The sequence below is a fragment of the Zootermopsis nevadensis genome, unplaced genomic scaffold, assembly GCF_977971745.1.
Source record: "Zootermopsis nevadensis isolate Lab colony 2312 unplaced genomic scaffold, Znev_1.0 Znev_ptg000029l, whole genome shotgun sequence".
Classification (NCBI taxonomy): domain Eukaryota; kingdom Metazoa; phylum Arthropoda; class Insecta; order Blattodea; family Termopsidae; genus Zootermopsis; species Zootermopsis nevadensis.
In genome coordinates this window covers 10,414,155-10,437,832 of record NW_028259161.1, presented here as the reverse complement: position 1 = coordinate 10,437,832, position 23,678 = coordinate 10,414,155, and the positions used below count along the sequence as shown (strand labels likewise).

Sequence of the window (23,678 nt, the reverse complement as noted above, 5' to 3'; positions counted from 1 at the left end):
GACCACCAATGGTCTCTATCCTCAGCCAGATGAATCTAGTGGCACCCTCCCACCTAATTATCTTCACATCCATTTTAATATTATCTCTCAATCTATGACCAGGTATTCCAAGTTTCCTTTCCCTTCAAGCTTCCCAACAATATTGTAGACATTTTTTCTCCCCATGATCCTTCCCACCTATTCCTCCCTGATTTGATCATCCTAATAATATATGATGAAACGTAAGCCAACAGTACCGAGCGCCCCAATCCCACTGAGGGAGTCATTGTTTGTTGTCACAGGTTTATCGGCAGCGAAGAAGGAAGAGACAATCACTTGGTGACCCGTGTTCTTTCTTCCTACAGTACTCTGCTCATCAGCTGAAGTCGTCATACTATGTTTCCAGGGATCGCCGACGGCAAAGAGACGCTGAACGAGCAGTACACGTGACAATATACAGGTTGAGTCAGAAGTATGTTTACAAGCTCCGTGTGCTTGTTTCGGGATCAAAAATAAGAAAAAATGTTCCTATGAACATGGGGTCGCAAATGTTTCATTTTCGAAATAATAGCCAAAAATAAGTTTCAATGAATTGACTTTATATCAAAGTAAATCCAGCTTCCAGCAAAGATTTTCAATAAACGTTTGGGCAGGAATTGTTGGCGACATGCTCATTGGTGCACACATGCTTCCATCGCGTCTAAGAGGACCTTCATATCGGTGATTCATAAGAAGACACTTGCCACGTCTCCTTGAAACTGTACCACTGAATACAAGAAGACAATTATGCATGACAGAGCCCCAGCACACTTCCGCCATCGCGTCAAATATCGCCTCAATTAACAGTATCCTCAGCGATGGATTGGGCGTGGTGGCCCAGTAGCAAGGCCACCGAGGTCACCGGACCTGACTCCATTGGACTTTTATCTGTGGGGTCACTTGAAGTCCGTCGTTTATGCAACACCCATAAAAAATGATGACCTATGGGAACGTGTGCAGAATGCATGCCAAATGATTCGTGGAAACCCTGGTGTGAACGAACGAATTTGTCAGTCTAGTGTATGTTGTGCTCGTGCATGTGTGGAGAATGGAGGAACAACCTTTGAGCATCTGTTATAAAGAAACATCCCTGTCCTTATACTTGGCAATAAAGGCATACATTGAAAATTATTTTTGACTATTATTTCGAAAATGAAACATTTGTTCATAGGAACATTTTTTCTTATTTTTGATCCAGGAACACGCACACGAAGTTTGTAAACATACTTCTGACTCATTCTGTAGACCGAAGTGAGACCATTCCGACGAGGAACGAGCTTGTCGGCCATTGTATTGAATTCCCCGCACGAAGGTTGCCAACTCGATAAGATAAGAGTAATAACCTACATTATTGTTTTCATTACATAAAGTCATTGTGGCTGATGAGCTTGAGTGTTTTGTCAACATAACTAGGGCAACCAGTACATTTCTTAACACTTCTGTATACCTTTTACGGCAATCGTTTTTGTTTACATTTGACGATTTGGATTGAGTCATTCAGTGTCCGAAGTTTTACTTATCAAAGTCCACTAAACTAGGCATACCGTTGAGTAAAGTATTATGAAAGTCAATAATTCTTTGCTCTCCACTTAAAACAAACATCTGTAGCTTAATAATACTTTAAATATGATTCAGCAATTTCAAAAAGTGATTAACAATGAACTTTAATTATATTATGGAGAATTTTTCTATATAAATTGTACGTTTGTAATTTGTAACTTTTTATAAAAATTTATATAAATTATAACTACACCAACAGCTCCCCAAAGAGGGTTTCCTGTGGGGCCGCGGGTCTCACTACAACAAACACTGAATTGGACAACTCAGTGAAACACGAATCCACGTTCATAGGCTGACAGGGAATCGATCTGCTGTAAAATCGAGTATGACTTCGACAGCGTTGCCCACCGAAGTTGGCAGGGAGGTAATTTAACACTTTAAAGCCTAGTGGTAACTATATTTACCAGCTGATTTAACAATAAATCAATTCTGCGTTTTGCCACAAAGCATTTTTGTCGGTCTCAAGTCATTCTCAGAGCAAACAGAGATTATTTTCCTAACAGCATCAATTAAGCTATGCGATGGTTTGTTTTCGAGGTAAGAACTGAATGTGTGAATAACGTTGTCACGAGACTCGGCTTCAAAGGTTTAAATCACTCAAAAATGTAGGAAAACCGGAACGGAATGAGAACTTATTTTTACGATATCAGCGTAGCGTTTTACTACAACTAAACAGAGCTACTCATATTTCAACCGATGCTTCACAAGTTTATGAGGACGTCTCGTCACAAGATATATCGACTTCTACATCAGCTGAGCTCTGTTATCTCTTACATCCATTTTCATTAATCTGTGGACCTAATTAACACTAATCTATCACGTCACAGAAAATTTCAGATTAGTAATTCGAGGGCACAACATATCTTCCACGGACTTCTGCTTCCACCTCCTTTCTGTCTTGTCATAATATCACTCTGATCCCAATAATAATAGCAATAATTTTCTAATAAAATCAATTATTGCTGTCTTTTGTGTTGTAGCGCCGTGTAGTCTGACAGACGTTTACCAACGTTTCCATGAGCCTTACTGCCTCCAACCTGATGATGGAGGCAGCAAGGACCTCTAAAAGGTCGGTAAACGTCTTCCAGACCACACATGGTGCTACAATCCAGAAGACAGTCATCTTCGAACCCAGCGCCGTGAGAACCTAAAATCCTACTAACAAAGTCAATGATCTGTGATTTTTAAGACGTTGGAATTTCTATAATGAGGCTACAATTTGAGATCACATCTTGCACGACGATGAAGTTGAAGATTCATAACTCGTTTATCAACGTTAACAAGAAGGAAATTCTTGGACCCGTTACTTATTTCCCGTTCATCGCCGATGTGCATTCAGAACGTGCAGTGCTGAACACGCGCATTTAAACGGGTTAACAACACACAAGATGAGACTGGACTGACCATTCACCTCGCTGCTCTCAGTGGAAAAGGGACACAACTAAGTCACAAATCTTATCGTCCTCTGTGGCTCTGATCGCAGACCCCAGGCTGATTCTTTTGTGCCTGATTATTGTTAAACTTATAAAAGTTGAAGAATCACTATTATTTGCTCCCTGATTCTCATCATCTGTAAGCTATTTAGTTCACTACTCCAAAATTAGTGTCGTTGCTAATTGAAGAATGTTGCGTTAGAAAACACGGAAACTGAAGGCTCACTACCGTGTCCACAAAAATCAGTCACCGGTCCCTACCATGAGCCAGATGAATCCAGTCCATTTCCTCTCACCGTATTTGTTTAACATCCATTTGAACATTCTCGTCTCGTCCACTCCAATTTGTTCCGAGCGGTCTCTTGTATTTACGTTTTCCAATCAGAATTTTGTACGCATTCTTCATTTTCCCATTAGTCCTATTAGGTAAAGATCGGAAATTACAAAGCTTCTCAATACACAAACTTCTTTAGCCTCCTGCCATTTCATTCCTCTTAGGTCCAAACACATTCCTCAGCACTGTTTTCGAACTGCCTCAATCTGTGTTCTTCCGTTAATGTGAGAGATTAAATGTTACATCCATATACATCAACAGGTAAATTTATAATTTTGTATATTTTAATGTTTACGTTTTTGGAAAGCAGACGAGAAGATACAAGATTCTGAATTGCAAGTAATCTCTGAATTTAATCTGATCTGAATGCATTCATGAAAGCAATTTTGATTTGTTGCTGCCATATCGTAATACCTAAACTTTTCCACGTTTCCGAATAATTTATAAGTTATCCATATACACTGATATCGTCTTGCAGTCTGGTAACGACACACGGACACAGGCCTACATTTGCTTTCTTTCTTGTTTACTCCTACTAACAAAGTTTCTTGCCAGCATATAATAGAGCTTCATTGTCTTTCACTGTATTTATTTTCAATCAGCATATTAGCATCAGTAGCACAGACGATTTAACAATAATCAGATTAAATATGTATCTGAAAACTTCTGATTCTGATATGTTTTCGTTCCTCAGATAAAAAAACGACGTGCCAGGGGGGAAGACGTTCATCCCTTCACATTTTAAACGCTTAAGCTCACATATCAAAATTAATTTTCTTTATGTTTTCCAGCACATTTTTACAATGTCGCCTTTGTCTGTTACATCCTGTTAAATTTATAAATAATCTACATAAAAAAGCAATGATACGAGAACATTTTTATTTTATTTTCCCAAAGCCCATTACCTGAGTAAAAGTTTTAACTCAGTATTTGTAATTTGCATTTTACATCCAGGCGGAAGAATTACAGTACAGTTATTTCACAACAAATTTTCAGCACAATTCTATTACACCGGACAGAAGTAATTATTTAATCTTTATTAACACCAAAAGCTTTTTGTTCACTGCCGTTGTAATTTAGATAGACGCGTTGTTATTAATAAAGATTAAATAATATTACAAGCTACGCGATATGACAGGACATAAAAGAGATGTCACATAATCCAGTAACATGAAATTAAGCTAGCTCTGCAGGCCGGGGATTTAGACAAATGTCAAAGAACTTAACTTCGATGCGGTGTGTTTATCACACGTGCAATGATTTTATTTCTTCCATACAGACGAAAACTCATACAACGTAATTTCAGAATGATGACTTAAACTGAATATATCAAACTATAAAGCGAACGAATCACATACGCTTTCGGCTTAATCGTATTTCCCTCTTCTACAAATCTAGTATTAACCCTGTTGCACGTGGAATCAAGAACATGACCATAACGTTCTTGTTCCAAGTGGGTTAAACCATACAAACTGCAGGTAAGTGGTGTTCAAAATGTAGGACCGTTATTCGATTTAAACCCATGTGACGTATGGTCACGGGAAGTTTCTAATTGGTGAATTTGACTGACAGGAAGTGAGTGATATGACCTCATCCTTCGAGTGTTGCAGAAAACCGGATAGTTCAGCACTGCCAACAGCAAAACCCGTTGGGTAAGGCAGTTATCGCCCCAACTTATTTTTCTTAAGACGCATTTAAAATGGTTTAACATACTCGTTCTTCTGCTTGCCCTTCATAGTGGATGCTTTCATTGAGATTTACCCACATAATTACGTACGAATGTCGTGTTTCTAAACTTTCGAAAAGGGGGGAAGAATATTTTTTTCCGAATTCTTCACTGGTCACAAACAACCAAAACATAAATACACGAGTAAAAAGTTTTAGAGTTATCCTATATTCCAGACTAAACAATTTATGTGCTATTGTTTTTGATAATTATTAACATGTTTTCAAAATATGTGTCTATGCTTTGTGCATGCTCCTATATGATTACCTGCAATTTTTCCTATTTATATGTGGTTTCTATGTTCTTCTCTGTCTCATTTATTGAATTTAAAAGACATGATTTCAGAACAGAATTTCGGTATAATCTTCGACTGCAGTCAATATGAATGTACCTCTGATGATGTCATAGATTCGTTTAAAGGTATTGGCATAAAGTTTATATTAACGCAAATATTAAACATTTGTATTTTACGGTCTACTTATTTATAAAGTAAGTCATATACACTTTAATATATAAAATTATCTAAGCCTATAAGCACCACTGTATGGCTACTATGTAACAATATACGGGTTAATGAATACAAATTATTCAGTTCCAGATGTTGGTTAAACTTATATGTGTCTGTCTGTACATGGTCCAGATTTCTCCAGGACTGAATCCATCGTGCACTGAAAGCTCAGCCCAAAACTTGTCTTCTATAAGTGAGAGAAGTTTCATGATTAATGATTACAGAACTGCGTGTGCATATTTGGACACGTACCTTTTACAGGGATACGAAATACAAGAAATGGAAATTTTCTGCAAAAATGGGCCAGTGTTAAGTTGGTATTTATATATTTTAGCACTAACTTTGGGTGCGAGCGCGAAATACCAGCTTCTCGTCAACTGTCACAGTTGTTTCTGGTCCCTCAAAACCTGGCAACCATAACATGCGAACGGAAATAGTACACAACAATTTAAGGAAAAACCATTGTGTCTTAAATTGTAAAAATAACTTACCATTCTATACAAAAATAGTTTCCATTTATTTCAATTGTCGGAGGGGAAAGACACGCAAACTGCAATATTTTTTAGCCTTTTAAATAAGAATGTTTACACATGTTTCCGGGGTCAGAACAAATAACACAAACACGACGCATTCGCTGGCATCTGCACTGTGTTACAGTGAAGATCTGGCTCCCGTCAGTATATGCAAGCTGCAGGCTGATACAGGGACGTCCAAATCATTCCAAAGCCAGACACGACATTTTCACTAAGTGCAAACATTTTTTTTACAAATGCGGGGAAATTAATTTCTTAAAATATTTCACGATGACAATTATATGCATCAGCAGTTCCTTGTATGGTTCATAAATTCTCTCTTCGAGATGCTTGTCATTTAAGGAACTAGGGTCTTTCAACATAATTTTTCGACGAAGATCCACAAAAAATATCATAAACGTAATGAATACACATGTATTGTACTATAAATTGTCACAACTCAGAAAACCACAGTCGATATTTAATTACACTACTTTTGAAGCTCTCTGAACTTGGTACGTAAAATCAGGTAAATTCTAGAGAATTTCTGCTTAAACATTGACTAGAAGGTGCCGAATAGATTGGACACAATGGATTAGGCCTATGCTTCCTGTACAAGTAACAGAAGCTCAAATTTCTCCACTCCATTCCAGAAACAAATTTTTCTTCAAATCGGAACTGTCATGATTTGTTTTTACATAATTTCGTGTCTACAGTTTCAACAACTAAAAAAAATTGTGGACTCTAGATTTCCCAATTAATTTACTAAATTATGTCAACAATTGTGCTAGGTCTAACTGTAGTTTGTGTCAACATGAAAATTATGTGAGATTTCAGGTTCTCACGGTGGCGTGTATAAAGTTGACTGTCTATTGTGATAGCGCCGTGTGGTCTGGTTGAATTGTACCGACGTTTCAGAGGTGTTGGTTACCTCCTTCAACAGGGAATTAAGTCAATGAGTCATCGACCTGATGATGGAGGCAGCAAATAACTCTGAAACATCGGTAAAATTCTACCAGACTACACAGTGCTACATCCCAGAAGACAGTCAGTCAGTCAGTCAGTCAGTCATCGTCAAGCAAAGTAACTACTTTGACCGGATTTTATTGAATGGCGCCTGCTTAAAATACACGAGACGATTGTTTAGAAGTATAGGCTATGTGGAGGCCATACAGATCCCGTAATTTAATTCGACACAGCACTGTAGCCTTCCATGTTCAGACATGTAAGAAGACTGCTGCTTTAAACCCAAACTAATCTTACCTAATTACGCCAAGTAATGAGGTGAGGTGAAAGTAGTAAAAATGGTTGGTTAATTTAAGTTAATACATACAGACACACATATTTATTACACTCCATGGATCCATAAGGAAGTCAGATGACATTAAGTCGTGGAAAAAGTCATAACATAATACATATTTCCAAAAATGCAAACGTAAAATTGTAAGCCACATCATTTTCCTCTAAAGTATAAAATCATATTGCACGAAACGTAAAAAGAATTTTGTTTTAGGCTTTTTACAAGACAGAAACAATTTACTGTCAGTTGCAATAGGCATTTTGGCACACTAGGCATTTTCTACTGCTCCATTCCCTTACTCAGTAGGTCAGATACTACACTGAATGAGTTACCCCGGCTCCGAACTGCCATTTCTACGAAACGTATTAGTATTTAATATGTAATAATCAGTTCAGATGCCCACAAAATCAGCAGTAACAACTGTACTGAATTTCACAAAAGCAGGTTCAAAACAGCGGGCTATTTATTACAGTTCTGTAGGACATCCATTTTGTAGGAATTCACTCCTAGGGCGTGAGGAAAAAATGCGAAGTCTACATACAAGGATTCAGACAGGCAACCTACGAAATACAAGACAGAAGAGAAACCGATGGGTTGTAGCACCGTGTAGTCAGGTAGACGTTTACCAACTTCAAACAATATGGTGCTAAGTCATCACCCTGATGTTGAAGGCAGCAAGGACCTCTGCAAAGTTGGTAAACAGCAACCAGACTACGTGGCGCTACGACCCAGAATGCAGAACTCAAATCCTACCGAGATAACCGTTACAACTCAATGTTTGTAAAAAATATATTGTAAACAAAAAGAGAGGGATCTGTTCTGGACATCCTTGGCATTCAGGGAAGGGCTTATCCAAACAGGATGTTGGGAGTATTTTTTGTATGTCTAATATACTTTCCCAACCATGCATACTCGTACAAGTGTCTTACTGCCAACAAGATACATGACGTGCGCATTCTGTTGTATACTTTCTTGGAATAGCTGGCACATATAATCGATAGCGAACACCGTTTGCTACAGAGCGGAAACACAAACAGGTAATTAACATATAATAACAGCCTACTGTGGGCAATCAAACAACATCGAGTTTTTATGTTTACTTTTTGTACCAGTAAGACAATTTCTTTTTGGTGGCTGTACCGCACGCCACTTTAAATAAGGACCACAACGGGCGTCGGAAGCCACGTCACTGGAACTTTGTCTGTTACTCCTATCATCGACGTAACTTTGACGGAACTGGAAGGGGTCACGGCCAACATTGACATTAAATCACGAGAGTGGCATTTATTACTCTGTTCGCGAGAGCCAATATTACGAACTGAATTGTTATTTCAACAGCAATACAGTGGAAATTAATAATGATCAAGCTACTGGAAGAAACTATGTGGGAATATCTGTGCTCGAACATGAAAACCACAATTTTAAGTTTAAGTACTCATTCTAACCCCTCACTTAATGGTACCTGCACCTTGTCGTGATGGTAGGGCTTGAGTACCTCAGTGATCCCAAGAGCTATGCTGGCGGTAGCATAGTTACTGGTAGGGTCGAGGGGGAGAGGTCAGACTAAGACAGGTACCCTGGTCCTCCAGGTTGGGGGTTGGTAGCAAGGCTAACAACCTTGCACCATAAAAAGGAAGATGTTTCGAAACCTCAATCAAAGCCTCGGACAGACGGACCTATCATAGGACCGAATGGAAGAGGAGAATTGAGGAGGCCATGGACCGAATACGGACCGGAGAGCCATAGAAGAAGAAGACTCATTCTAACCAGCGACATCCTATTCCGAATAAGAGAGAATATTCCAAAGAGCGTAAATGAAATGCATCACAAAAATGTAACAAATAAATTACGGTTTTGTGGAACTTTGTGGCAGCATATTTCTTCTTTACTAGTGAGATATTTTACCTTAATACGTGCTAGCTAAAGGCTGCGTTTAAAATAGCCATAATCCTGTATACTTGTGTTTCAATGCATTCACGATTTGATTTACATTCGTCTAGATTCAAAATAATTTCAGAAGGTCAATTTTCATATGGAATATGTAAGAAACTAATTTCTGCAATAAAACCACGGCTGGTGCATGAAACTGGTTTGGTTGTCTGAAGAAATATCTTACAAGGAAACATAAGTTATTCACATGTATGTTATGGAAATATTTTATCATATTACTTTATATTTCTCTTGTGTAATAATGTAGCCTGGGACTACAGTATTTATATCACTTAAATTATATACGTAAGGAAATATTTCATTAGTTTCATAATTACTCTACTGCACCATGGTAGATGAACCATAAATAATCGCACTTGAAATGTGTGTCAACCACAGAAAAAGCGGAGCAGCGACACGTGTATTGAATTATGTTTTCCCTCTTTCTACTTAGAATACGGGATAAAAGATAAATTACCCATAGACAAACTGATAGTGTTCAAGGTGTGTGTGTGTGTGTGTTTTATAAACGGATATGAATTATTAACAACCTATGTAGACAACAGGGTTCGCTCCCGGATTTTCTAAAGAATTCAATTAAACTTGTCAAGAAAATTTCAGTGATATTATCCTTCCAGCTCTGACGTTTGGTGAAAACAGACTGTAACTTTTCTAACATCCTGAATGTTAAACATTATTTCGTTTATATGTGAAATAAACACTTTCTAGCGAATACTTTAAACATGCCCTGAACAATTTTGCAGCCATTAAATAAAAGCATATAACAGGATCCACGTAACTTCGGTGATTCTCAAGCGTTTTCTAAAGAACTTGCGCGAAACAAATTACTGTTGTAGTGACATCACATTCCATGCAAGAGAAGATAGTTGAATCAGGTGACTGGCTACAGTATGCACAACAGGGGTTCAATGACCGTCATGCAGACGAATATTTTTCTTCGCCTTCAAACCCAGATTGGCTCTGAAGGCCACTCAGTCTTGCATGTAAGGGAGAGGCCAAATGGGGGCTCTTTGTTCGGGGTTCATAGCGCACGGAGGGTGAAGCTAACCGCTCACCTCTCTCTAGTTTCGATTTCAGAAAGACCTGTGGCGACGTTTCTAAACATAGGTAAAAATTTGCAGGTACAGAACATCACACACACGCGCGCATAGTTTAATTAACCTTTCGGAGCCGGAGCTCGTGCAAATAATATTTATGAATTCTGTCCGAACCACAAAGTAAACACTTAACTTCATTATTTCAAACATACATTTTGAATGCTGTTTAAGGAAACAATCCCTATTTACAATGAAAATAATAAACACAAAGAGTTACTGATTGCTGAAGCAGGTGGGACATAAATTTGCCATTGGACTGGGTTAATAATGCCATCTGTCCCTAAAATGTATCTGCACATTTTTGGTATGTATGCACACCTGCCATTAGTGACATCAGCACACAAGACGGATGAAGTGTACACAGAAATCAGGCATTTCTGTTTGTAATTATGATAAGAAAACCAAGAAAACATGATTTTGGGCACAGGGACTTTGAAATTTGACTAAAAATTTACGCCCTTCTTATTAAATATGCTACCGTCTGGAACCACAAGCTCAGAATTGCATTTTTGTTTCAAGAGATGCTGGAACTGCAGAGGGTCGGATTTCTCTTCTTAGTCTTATATGAAGTTATGTCCTTTGCAGCTGAAAGAGTTGTGGAGATTACGGATTGTTATGAACTGTGGAAAGAAATGGTCGTGCAAAAGAAGTGGTCTGTCTTTCGGTACGCTACTGACATCCAGCTGTAGAGACAGTGCAAGATTAATCATTGAATCCGACTCTGAATTCAAAACTACTTTTGCAATACGAATCAGAATCATACTGAAGACCTAACACGTTGTCAGCGTTGCTTTATAATGACAAAAACATCAAAGAAAATTGGCACCGGGCAAGTTGGTGTACCGGTAACGCTTTGAACTTGTTTATTCGGAAGACATCCGGAAGAAATCTCGTGCGAGTTACCCACTATTCTGATAAAGGTTATTCATGGTTCTGCTGATTCTCTTCAGTTGAAAAACGAGACAGTAATTTAAAGCAAATCACGAGTACCGCCTTGCAAGTTGTTACAATTCCTTACCATCTCCCGATCTTATTCCAAGCTATGCTACAGGTCTATACAATTAAAAGAGCGTTTTTAAGTAACATAAAACTCGGTGAAATTTCAGGTTCTCACGGCAACGAGAATGAAGATAACCGTCTTCTGGGATGTTGCGCGATCTCGTAGAAAATGAGTTACGTTTCAGAAGTCCTTACTGTATCCATAAACCTGATAATGGTGGCAGTAAGCACCTCTGAAACGTTGGTAAATTTTCTACAAGTCTACATGGCGCAATGTCCCAGGAGACAGTCATCTTCAGCATAATACCGGATCAACAACTTAGATAAAATAAATGCCAAATAACGCTTGGTAAGAAGGCCTACACGTGCGGACAAACAGAGCTATATTTTAGTTACAGTCTAATCAGTGCCTCATAAGAAAACACATAGACAAAAGATTCATAATCATAATATTCATTTTCAGTAAATCATATCTTTTGCTCCTCCTTCCCAATTAATGAAAATATTTTGTTGTACGTGTGAAAATGACGTGGTGATGAAATATTACCCTACTCGTAAATAACTACGTAAACATTTTATGAGTCTATACATCTGACCTTGGCGACTAGAAATCTTCACGCCACCCTGCTTGCTACATCGAAGATAAATATGAAGATTGCATTTACGTCAGTTGGACTCTTCTTCTGCTTACACAATGATAAGCAGAAACGTTTATATAGCGAGGGCAAGGTGTCCTATCATTTGATAACACCTGTGAGAACCTGTGATATATTCTGGAACACACTACAATTTTCAGTGCAACATGCATATCCCAACGATAACGCATACATCACGTAGACGATAAATAATGAAACACTTCAACATTTCGGCTTGCATCTATCCACTCTGCTAGCCGTAAAAAGTTTTCACAGCCACGCCAAACAGCGTGTAGGGGGATTACTGTTTTTCGTTGACTGAGAATTTATGCGGATATTTAAGGCAAGCTGGGAGGTACGTGGTAGTAGATCACATTGTCTCTCTTGTATTATTCTGGAGATACTGGAGAAAATACCGAAAAAATAAAGATTGTTAACATGAAATTAAATTTAAACCAAATCTTGACTGCATTTCAGGCAATTGTGCTACTCCATTAAGTTACCAACAGTTCAAATCGAAGTAAGACAGGTTGGTTTCCATTTAGTTGGCATTTGGAATCATTAATTGGCGTGATTATTATTAATGCTTTATAGGGCAATCAGAGAATAATCGATGTAAACACAAAATGTAATTTATGATTTGTTTTAGTTTAGTTCCACACTTTTGCGAGATATTTGTAAAGAAATGAAACGTTCGAATTCTGGAAAGAAAGTATCAAAGAAAACTGTGAAATTAAAATTTGACTAAAAACTCCAAGAACATTTCGACACAACTCCCTCATTAAAACTAAACTATATCACTTCGACGAGATACATTCTGAAAAACAGGTACCGCTACTGTGTTACAGAAGCCAATTACAACATGAAGAATGAAAGTATTTCGCACTGATGTTTCTCTTACATAACAATAATGCTGGAAGCCCGAGAGATCGACCAACAGACGTCCTCGTCGTGGGCTAGCTGCCACAGGATGTGCGTCATCATTGACTCGAGACAGTCAGGTGATGTTTTTTCTATCACCACATGCTCCCGTGTAACATTTAGAATGTTGTTTAACCCTTCTGTCTGTGACATGAAATTTCCAAACCATCTATAGCAAGTACAAATCTGGCATCTTATGACTTGCCAGTGAACCATCCGGCAACGGTCTTTCACCTCAGGTGGAGACATACCTCAGTGACGTTGCCTCACTCCATCCAACGATGGAAATCTACTGCTCATAAATAAAGAATAAGTATCCTCTGTATCAAAAGAATGCTTGAAGGGCCTTCTTTGGTTCGCGCTGGTCTCAGCCTACGTAGAGTTGTTTTATAGAGTACCTAACCCAAGCAACAAATTTTTCCAGTGACAAGGCCAAAATTTGTTCCCCACTTCGCCAGAAACCATACTTGCATCACCCTACTCATTCCACGAGAATTAAATCCAAATGGTTATATTGCTATATTTCATTAATGTAATTTCATTACGAAAGTCAATCATGTTTCAGAACAACGATCCTCGGCCATGAGAGACGAAAACTTGTATAAATTGTCCTACTCACATCGTCCACATAATGAACTTCGTCGACTGAGTACATCTTCTTGAATTCGTCCTTGCTGAGAAGTCGGCCAATCCAGATGGCAAAATCTTCAGGAAGTCGAGGCATGAAGAGCATCGTCTTCGCTGTAGATACCTCCACGACGCCATAGAAATCCGGTTCCTTCACGCCGAACATCCAGTGGAAGTACGGTTCCTGTCATCAGCAAAAGAAAAAAAATCATAAATCGTGGTACAGTTGTTAGTACTTCTGTTTCGGATTCGGAAGGCCCCGGACTCAAATCTAACCCAGAGACCGGCTATCATGACTTAAGTTTTTCGCGGTTTTCCACAGTCCCTCCAATGACGGGACAGTATCTTAAATTGGGCCATGATCGCTTCCTTCCACATCCTTTCCAATTCATTATTCACTATCATCCACTCATTCGACGCTATACAGTTTGAGATAACACAAGAGTCGGAAATAAATAATAAATAAAATAAATTACCAAGTCAAGTGTTAACCACTCTGACGCGAAGAGGGGTGATACAATGGATAGGGAAACAGATAAAATTCAACGTATTAACGGATTAATCACAGTTATATATATATATATATATATAAATAAAGATGGGGGTGTATTTTATAAGACCACCCTAGGAATCTTCCTGAACCAAAAGATGCCTATCATATAAACTTTCAGAACAGCTCACATATCGAGCACAAAGCAGATACGATATCCACCGATTCCCTTCAGCATGGGTTCTCAAACTTTGTATCGACTCGTGGGACGCAGTGTTATGACGGCAGTTTAGGCATTTTGAAACGCCATGGCAATTTATCAAAAATACTACTAAATCAGTCCTGCCGTTCCGAACAGATTCACATATTGCTCAGTAACTTTCATTAGTGAGATGTCTGACCTGCTTCTGATTGTCATTTAATTAATTTCTCTTGTTACAATTCGCATGCATCCCTCCACGTGTTCACATGGAAGAAAAGGTGTCATAGTTCTTGATTCGACTTCTAGGCAGACACCAAAGTTTCGAAGAAACATACCATCTTCAACCCTGAAAATAGAGCCAGTATGTTCTTCCGAAAAGTTGGTATCTAACCACACGCCCACGACGTTACAACCCACAAGACCACTGCCGTGAGAATCTTAACACTTTGAAGGTAATATTTAAGAATTCAGTCCGTACCGCAAAGAAAAAACACTTTACCGTTACAAAGATAAATTTTTTCATGGTGTATAAGGAAGCAATCACTGTTTATATTGACAATCATACTGCTGTCATAGTATGTCCAAAATGTCAGGCAAAGGTAAAAGTATCTTCTTGGCGTGACAGGAACATTTAAATTCAAAGTCGGAACACTGGATTCATGTCACGCCAATAAGTTGGTGATATGTAGCAGTTTCTTCGTATTCGCTGCTCAATTATTTGTGTTAACAAGGTTTTCAACAGTGCAGCGAATTTATTGTTGGACACTGCTTGGGAACGCAGCCGTACGAAGCAGTTAAAAGGGCACCTCGGACGCACTTCACAGAAGCTGCTGTGACAAATTGGCCAACCAGTTTTGACTTGTTAATCGGCAGTTTCTGCGAGTATGTTAAAACGGGTAGAGTTATGTCTACAACAGCGTAGGGAAACTTTCAACATATGCAGTAATTATATTATTATAGCCTCAACATGTAATTATAATAAACATGACATTAATCAATGGGTTGTGTAACTTTTGGGACACACCGTATTCCCACAATCGGGTTTCCCTTTTTCCTACTTATTTGAACAAGTACTGATAGCAACCTCTGCATCTAAACAGATATCTATTGTTACAATCAGAACAGCTAAGTCAATCACAGCATTTAATTTTCTCTTCAATTTACAGTTCCTTTACAGCCTAAAGACATATTCCACTTCCTTGCACATGGATCTCCCCCCCCCCCCATTAAAGTAAGGTCTACCTGTGTGTTATGTTATTAATACTACAGCAGCCATCACCAAATTTCATACTTGAAGGCTGCGTAAGATATTCAAAACCTCCTCCCGATGATTACTGTGTGGCTCCAAATTATTAGCTTTGCTACATTTCGAGTTCTGAGCTGCCTTTACTTTCCTGGGCTCGTTATTAGTGTTACAACGTTGTAAGATTTTGCTGTGACCTTTGAAGCATGCAATTTGGTAACGGCTCCCTGATGATGGACGCAGTAAGGAGCTCTGAAACGTCGGTAAACGTCTACCACAGCACACGGCGCAACAACCCAGAAGACAACCATGTTCAAAACAGGTCAGCCTCCACTTGTGTTAACTATGCCTGTACGTCTTTGTGGCGTATGGATCTTGCACTTTGTTCAGATGACCTAATTGTTGCAGTAAAGCAATTCTTTTTGCGAATCAGTGGCACAGTAGCCTAATGCTGAGTGAGAGGTGTCCTCAAGTCATTCTGACGTCATAAAACTTACAAAGCTGCAAAGAAAACAACATCCGTTCAGCCTACACTTTGAAGTATGTAGTTCACAGCAGAATTAATACAGACAATCGCACATTGTCTGAGGTCACACGAGACTGCTTGTGAGAAGCTGGAACAAACGCACACAATACAAAAATTCTCATACAGAGGATGCACTTGTGGATAACAGGACAACGAGGCCTAATTAGAAGATAGCATAATTATTATTTCAAAGTTATACAATGTTCTGACTTTAAAAAGAAGCCTTAAATTCCTGTTTGCTGATCCATATCTCAAAAGCAAAATCACGTTATCCTCAATTCTTCTCGTGGTTGTCCTGCTACTTTGATCAATCAAGTTACGAAAGAAGTGGCTTACTTTAAACAGTTTCTCTGGAGACAAAAACCCAAGCTTCAACACGAAATTCCAACAATGAACAACATCCTAAATAAATTCGATACAGTTCATACCTTTAGAACATATTTCTCTAAGATTTTTTTAATATCATCGCTTCTGCTTCTAGGTTTTTCTCCATCAAACTTCTGAAAATATATTGTTTCTCAACACATCCTTAATTTTACTATTCCGATACGTCTGCTGTATGAAATCCTGGTTATGTACTACAATTCTAACTAGGAACAGACAGCAACTCCCAACAGGCAAAAGCTGAAGAGCTTACAATTCTCCCTATTGAATCATCACCCCAAGATGGATGTTTACTGTCTTGGTAGCCGGCACATTCCAAGCATAACGGTAACTTGAGTCGAGACTGTCATGGCTATCATCTTGTTTACATTACGACAGCAGATTCCAGGAGCGTCTTATTATTGCAAGTGAATGCTTACATCCCAGAAACGAGGAAAACAAGCGTTGGTTGAAATCAAAGTGCCTCTTACACATCTGTTACCGGAAACAAGCCCTACTTCTCTTCTGTGAGAAAATAACACAGCGAACACAGTTATGTACCATAAAAGCAGGAAACCTGTCAAAGAAAAAAGAATCCGGAAGGGGGCAGAACTTTCAGCAGACAAAAACGTTAATTAACTTTGCAAAAAGAAAAAGAACTTTTGGATTCACAGACGCTGATATTATTGATAAAATGGAGGATCTCTATTTGGAACAACTGATCCAGTACCAGACACTTCAATGAGAAACCGGCCGTAGCTTATGCACTCAACTTTACCTGCCAGTATTACTGTAATATCTAAATAAGTCATGAAGTAATATATTGCTTCTGCCCACATGTTGTTTGTTTATCCCTTTGCGGTCTCTGTCGGACCGAGTCCGACATTTAAATATCCGAGTTCCGGTCCGATGTCGGACTGAGTCCGCCACGTATTTTACGAATTTTTTATGTGATCTGGAGTCAAACTGAGGCTGGCAAACAGTGTCAGCATATCATTCAAGAATTCGTCACTGTACTAGTTTTATCCTAGTTTTCCTGGTAAGACTTTGTATACCTTATAACAGTGAAAGGAGGCAGGAGAGAAAAGTCGTTTTATTCCGACTCGTGTCTAAGGAAGGCAGCTGTCATTTTAACTTATATTTTATATCTAATGAAGTTATAAAACAAATATCCCATCTTCCTAATATGAAATTATATTTTTAAAATTATTTTTGCCGCATACAGCAATCTACCACTGACATGTGCGTATTTTTCGTCTTCTTATCAAGCATTCTTTATGTGTAGTGACTTCATCGTTTACACTTCGCGTTCTGTTTCAATTTCCTGGTGTTGATCTTGGTCTTGAACTTTCGAACACAATCACCGCTAAAGGAAGCACAGCTCTGAGAATATGAAGTCCAATGCTTATGCATCGTATATCTCCATGCAATAAGAGATGTTTAGAGGTCGCCAAAGCCTTATCTACCGATTGCTTTCTTCTCTATCGAACGACAGGAACCAGAAAGGCACCACTTAATAATACACACCTCGCTAGCGGCAGTGGTACAGTCCGTGAAAAAAATGTTTCTTACGGTAAGTATTCAAAAAAGAGGAACTGTGATCCTCTCAGTACATATTTTCACCATATTTAGAAAAGTGTCTTCCGTTTTATGCAAATTAAACAGAAAATCAAAACAGTTCATAATAGTAGTTGAATGTATACAGCTTAGTGGCATTTAAATAGACCAGCAGGGAGCCCTAGTGGTATTTGAAAGGGACCGCAAAGGGTTAAAATATCTGCAGCCAAAACCCGTGTTTTATTAAACTAAAAAGTATCACATGAACGATTCTTAGGTTCTTAATGACGTTGTTTCTGTTACAGACGTTACATTGCATCGAATGAAATGGAACGAGGATCACAAATGGTCAGCAGGTAATGATTTCAAAGGAGGTAGTCGTGGCCTATCTCTTGATATTTTCTTGGCATTCTGTTGGAGAAACTAAGGAAAACGATGAAAATTTTCAATCGGAATAACAGGCTACCTGCTGGGATTCGAACTGAAAACCTCCAGGATATATCACCGTCAGTCTATATAACAGACGATAATTCAAATCGTTCAGTTAATGAGCTCTGATAGTGTTATTACTAATTAGTGAACTGTGAGAGTTCAGAAATTGGGGCTTATAACAACTATAAATGAAGAACTGTAAACAGCTTACGTCACACACTCTAATGGTGTTTATGTCCGATCAATGTTACATTTACTTATGTTAATTTATACGTAGTTCACAGTACGGAGTATACCTATTTGCATCTCACGTATGTAAATCCATGCACATAATGTTCTTTCTGAGTTGAACAATATTTATCACAGAGTCCTTATCCTGTCATTCGGTTACAATAATGAAGTTTCTTTTGTTTTATATGTCAGATTACCCCACCTCTGATGCTCGTGGTGTAAAGGTTATAAATAAATTATTACAAGGATTAAAAACAATGATTAATGTAGCATGCACTGATCTACGAACTAGTAGCCTATACAGCTGATAAATAATTCAAAATAATTGAACACGACAGATACCAAGGTTTCCATACTTAATATTCACGGTGTAATTAAAGCTCTAGGAAGACTCGATGTATTAAATTTAAAAATCGATAAAAGCATTCACTGCAAAAAAAAAATGCTGGTAATTGGCTGTAGAGGAAAACAATGGACAGCGAAATTCAAGAAAATCCTAGACTGTGACGGAAATTCTGGAATGCCTGGTCATTCTGCAGGCCTATTATTCTAACCTAACCTGAGAGCACTAGGAACTACGAAACCAACGGACATGCCAATTTCGATTTGAATAAAAAGTGTATGTATCAGGGAGACACGCCAATTTGTCAATTGCCCGTTGGGAATAAGTGTCATTCATATCAATCTCATGTCACGGCACCGTCTCTGAAACTGGTGCAGCAGCATAAATGACGCAGTTTGGAATCCCACGTGGTATAAAGAAGCGATTTCAAGCAGGCACCAGCCTAAACAACCATTACTCATACACTCACAAAGGTTGACGCAGTTTTCAGAATACAGAGAGTTCTCATAAGATAAGCTGCTCTAGATGGCAACTAAGTAGACACCAAAATTAATTCCTTGTGCAAATGCGGGCCGATACCTGGGGCCTAAGAAATATAGCATCTGAATCTCAAAATTTCGTCCCCGTTAAATTTGTTTATACATGCAGGGAACTGAAATTAGAACAAGAGAAAATAAATAAATCACGGACACAGAGAATAAATTCAAGATCTTCACAATAACGCGCTTTCATACGCCATATACATACCTTTCTTTGATATGCAGAGTCTATCTGAAGTTATTAACTGTGAAAGTGAATAAGTTTGCAACAATAAAAATGTTTTAATCGAACACATCAAGAATCAAACGCACCACCGAGTTAAGAAGAGACCTCGCCCTATTACAAATCGTTAATGTTGACATACTGGGAGCGGATGGTTCACTCCTAGAAAAATCATCAAAGGTTACAAAACTTGATCTGAAAAGTTTGTAACAATGTTTCAAAACTGTTTTCGGAATTCTTTCTTTCCAACTTTGAACAGGATACAAGATAAATACGATAAAGATGGCTGTCTTCTGAGGCACCGTGTAATCTGGTAAACGTTTACAGAACCTCTGAAACGTCGGTAAACTTCTACCAGACTGCACGTTGCAACAACCCAGAAGACAACCATCTTCGTATCCGCTGCCTTGAGAACCTAAAATCCTACTAAGAAATAAGATGTTTTGGAGTCCGATTTCGTCATCAGGTGAAAGGATAGGGAACCTACACTGATGCAGGTGTCCATCAGATACAACTAACTATTGTGCATACGTGCAATCATCAGTAGTCAGCTACGAGAAAACTGACAGAGGAAGACAGAACAGGAAAGATCCAGTGAGAATAAAATACGAGACAAAGGACATTCCAATCTAGACTGCAGAATGTATACCACAAGTATAATTTGACGTAATAAAGTAAACGAGTCGGGTGTGGGATGAATGAAAAGAAAAACTTAAAAACACCAAAAAGACATAAAAGTCTAGAATAATGTATAATTTATTAACATAAGTGCAAAAAGAAAAACTTATGCTATCAGACACGTGTGAAGGTATGACATCATACGGTACTTTATTTATTTTCACCTACTTCGACATTTTACAACATACAGAATACGGTAAGTGCTGATAAGCGCAATTATAATGCAAAACAACGTAGAAGGGAACACTGTAAACAGCAAATTTCCGCACAGTTTCAATGAAAAAGCAGCAAATCGAATATTCCGACTTGGCTTGGCACTGCACGTAGAAATAAGAGTGGAAAAGTGTATTCACATTTCAGAGCTAATTCTCTGCTATCGACACGATATATATATTGGACAGACTGTATTTCTACCCATGAAATCTGATGATATTTTATTTTCGTGGAAGCGCTGCAGGCCAAATTGGAATCTGCAGGCTTCATAACCTATAAATCCGTGACTACAACCATATTAATTATTCTTAACACTGATTAAACCCAGGACTGGAGAACTCGAAAGACCGTGCAATGTGAATACGCATTAGGTGAACTCAGCTTTACATATTCAACATTATATTGACCAAAATTAATAAAAAGAAGGCGTACAGAATGCACTCAACCCTACACACAAATGCGAGAGACATCAGAATAATTGTGTTCATTTCCATAGACAAAGCGTGAGTCAATACCACGCATTCTTCTAGTATAAAACTAGGGATGGGGTGGAAGAGAAATGAACCTCAAAGGACTGTGCAGTGTGACGCCATTATCCTTTCTTTTTTTATACATATGTACATTGAATAAAATTGATTATCTGAAACCCAGTAACATGTTATTACATACACTGAAGAAGTGATTAATGCCTGGACATCTGTAAGACTAAACACCACTGGCTGTTAACGAACATTCTTTCTGCCTTTCTCTATACGAATTCTTGGATCAATAGGCTGATTCCTTATTCTCATAATTCAAACAATTTCTTGTAATACAAATAACAATTAACAACAAACCATAAGAATCACACTGGCTATTGGTCAACTTCATTAATCACTCTGGTAATGAGACGACTCGTGTAACTTGTAGAATACCAGAATCTACATCCGGAATGGTGGGCACTGCAACTCCTATATCAATTAAAAAAGGCTTTAACAGTAATAATAATAAGAGTGACTATAATAACTTCCATTACATACCAAGTATAATTAATTTTATTATATCATAATTGCCGTCTCAGTGGCCTCGTCCAAGGAGTCCTACCGAATGTCTGCAGATCAAGCTAACGAAAAGTTGGGACCCGCAGTGCTCAGGTAATTGAAGAACGGGTCGTCAAAGTATCAAAGTAAGTAAGTATATCATAATTACCACCATTAGCGTTGATCTTGGTACATAACATTCTCTGACAGCAAATTAAGTTTTCGTGTCTCGGCTAATTTTAATATTAAAAGTTACGAAGTTACAGCTGTGAAGTCACAGTTACTTTGAACAAAGCTCGTCTGTGTACTACCGAGTGGTGAGGGGGTGTCCTATCAAAACTGCCTCTCGTGCTCCATTTTGAACACGAATAATATGGTTTGTTAGCATCACAGATCACAGACAATAAGGATATTAGGCCTACATACGGCGGGACTTAAACATTCAATGTAGTTTACAAAACAGACATGTTTCACATAAGAGAATAAATAGCAACCTCGCCAACCGCGGCGGAAAAATCACGTTTAGCAGAACCGCGGTAAGCGTGACCAAGACCTTGGGGAAATCGGAGGGCATCGGAATTGCAACCGCTGTTTTCACTCTTCAGAGCTCAAGAGCATATAAAATGTTTGTTAGGAAACTCAAAGTAAAGGGATCACTTGGAAGATGTAATCGCAGATGGGAGGATGATATTATGACTAGGGCGTGAGCATGTGAACAATATTAAGCTAGCCATTACAGCCCTATGGTCAATGCTAACGTCAGGATAAGGAACGTATCAACAAAGAGACCTTGCAACTTCTCTGAGCCGGAACCTGACATCCCCATCCATTAAAACGTGATTATCAACACGTACGAGCATGTACGTGTTTATTTTTAATTGGTTTGTGAAGGAAGACCGGTGACATAAGCCAACACCACACGTGTACCGGTGAGTTTAAGGAGTCGCTAGGAACACATTCAACAACAGGACGCAGCTCAATCACAAGGCAGGTCATAGGAAACCAGTCCCATGAAATCGACTGCATAAAACTTAAACTTGGTTTCATAAAAAAAACGCTAGAACGACATTTTGTTTTATATTGGAAGTCGTACACAGAGTCACATGAAACAGTGGTTGTACAACTGTTTTCATGTTACTCTGAGAAGGCTGTAACATTGAACACAACGGCATTATTCGATGAAACTATAGTTTCCAGTTTGATGAAACCGATTTCATGGAAGTGATTCCTTCTGTGTAGTAATCGCCTGTCCTCAAGAGGCAAATCAGATTATCTCCAAATGCTTGGAAAACATTGAAAGGCCCGAAGAGTCACTCAAGCAGCAAAAGCGTTTTATTTTTATTCCGGAAGTGTCCGGTTTGTTTCTCGGTCGGTGTACCAACCATCCCGTTTAAAATTTCTTGTTAAAAATTACGTCACAAAAAGAAGACAATAGATGGAAGAAGAAACTAAAAGATAGTGTAATTATGGTTACAGCTTGAGTGGGGATATGAGAAGAAATTGTGCAAAATGTCTACTGTGTAGACTGGCGTGATTTTTCGTTTTTTATTCTCTTGTAGTTGCTATTTCAAGCAGCACTGCAGATATCAAGGAACCGTTATAGGGGCAGTCTCCGATACAAACCACACAATTTAAATGTACGCTTGAACGATTCCTTTCTTAGTGTGGTACTGACAATGACACTGAGGGCAATTGGTTACCCCATCGACGTAAATTCCAAACTCCAAGAGTAGGAAGCCTTGGTCGAATTGTGATTATGTTGCAACAAGAGATAACACGAAGAAATACAAGCTAAGCAAGACTACAAACAAACATGAACAAGTGGGGTTTAGTCATGATCACATTATGTACTCAATGCACGATTAGATGCCATTCCAACGAACACAGTAGATAACTCGGACGTCACTTTGACGTCACCAACATATTACAGCATATTTCAAATGGCCAATAACTCCTTTGAACATCACAGCCACACTTCATTATAACGCTAAAATTCTAA

The 23,678-nt window shown here is 38.4% G+C and overlaps 1 protein-coding gene and 1 long non-coding RNA gene across 3 annotated transcripts in view; one reads left to right on the top strand and one right to left on the bottom strand.

Annotated features, from left to right (window-relative positions):
• Dip-C (dipeptidase C) overlaps positions 1-23,678 on the bottom strand; it is a 157,225-nt gene that overhangs the window by 72,345 nt on the left and 61,202 nt on the right. For both annotated transcript variants that reach the window (XM_022069806.2, XM_022069805.2), the window contains one exon: positions 13,613-13,804. In XM_022069806.2, the coding sequence (XP_021925498.1) occupies positions 13,613-13,804 (192 nt within the window). The remainder of the gene's footprint in view (positions 1-13,612; positions 13,805-23,678) is intronic.
• LOC110832640 (uncharacterized) lies at positions 8,315-15,310 on the top strand. The gene is made up of 3 exons (XR_002543987.2): positions 8,315-8,428; positions 12,921-13,073; positions 13,559-15,310. It is a non-coding gene; the product is annotated as an uncharacterized LOC110832640 (long non-coding RNA).